The sequence below is a fragment of the Triticum aestivum genome, unplaced genomic scaffold (assembly GCF_018294505.1).
Source record: "Triticum aestivum cultivar Chinese Spring unplaced genomic scaffold, IWGSC CS RefSeq v2.1 scaffold320442, whole genome shotgun sequence".
NCBI classification, from domain to species: Eukaryota; Viridiplantae; Streptophyta; class Magnoliopsida; order Poales; family Poaceae; genus Triticum; species Triticum aestivum.
The window spans coordinates 1-1,039 of record NW_025292584.1 but is presented as its reverse complement, the minus strand read 5'-3'; the positions used below and the strand labels follow the sequence as shown (position 1 = coordinate 1,039).

General features: G+C 57.7%; 1 protein-coding gene across 1 annotated transcript; it reads left to right on the top strand.

Annotated features, from left to right (window-relative positions):
- Window positions 1-9: 9 nt before the first annotated feature.
- Window positions 10-1,035, top strand: LOC123178920 (splicing factor U2af small subunit A; the record flags this gene model as incomplete). The annotated part of the gene is made up of 1 exon (XM_044591516.1): window positions 10-1,035. A coding segment is annotated over exon 1 (672 nt), but the record flags the coding sequence as incomplete, so codon positions are not given.
- Window positions 1,036-1,039: the final 4 nt, after the last annotated feature.

Here is a 1,039-nt window from a genome sequence, read left to right as displayed (position 1 = left end):
CAAACGGATCGGATTGACGATGCTTTCGTGTGTCTTCTCTGTCGATTCTTATCAGGTCGGGAGATAGGTTCTTCCCCCCCTTGCGAATCGACGAGATAAAAGTTATGGATTAGTCTTGCTCTTGTTTAGTTCCGTTTTCTTTCGATTTGATCCGGAATTTAAGTGCCTGCTGATTTTGAAGGTTTCGTCAGCTTCCACCGGAATTGGGATGAATTGCATGCAGTATCAAGTTCTTGTCCCCTTTCCTTTGAATTATCTGGAATGTTATCCCGTTAATCTTGGCTGCAACTTCGTGCGTTTGATTTGTGATTCGTGTGGTGGGAGTGCAGAGATCTCTAGCTTGCGAATCCAGGGTGCGCCGCCATGGCCGAGCACCTCGCGTCGATCTTCGGCACGGAGAAGGACCGCGTGAACTGCCCGTTCTACTTCAAGATCGGCGCGTGCCGGCACGGCGACCGCTGCTCCCGCCTGCACAACAAGCCGTCTGTCTCGCCCACGCTGCTGCTCTGCAACATGTACCAGCGCCCCGACATGATCACCCCGGGCGTGGACGCGCAGGGCAACCCCATCGACCCCGTCAAGATCCAGGGCGACTTCGAGGACTTCTACGAGGACATCTTCGACGAGCTCAGCAAGCACGGCGAGGTCGAGAACCTGCACGTCTGCGACAACCTCGCCGACCACCTCATTGGCAACGTCTACGTGCAGTTCAGGGAGGAGGACCAGGCCGCCAAGGCCCTCCAGGCGCTGCAGGGGAGGTTCTACTCGGGCCGCCCCATCATTGCTGAGTTCTCGCCCGTCACCGACTTCAGGGAGGCCACCTGCCGGCAGTTTGAGGAGCACAACTGCAACCGCGGAGGGTACTGCAACTTCATGCATGTCAAGGAGATAGGCAGGGACCTGAGGAAGAGGCTGTATGGGCACCTGCATAGGTCCGGGAGGAGCCACAGCAGGAGCAGCCGGAGCCCGAGCCCCTACCGTCACCATGCCAGGGACCGTGATCGCTCCTCACGGTCTAGGGACCGCGGCGACTACTATG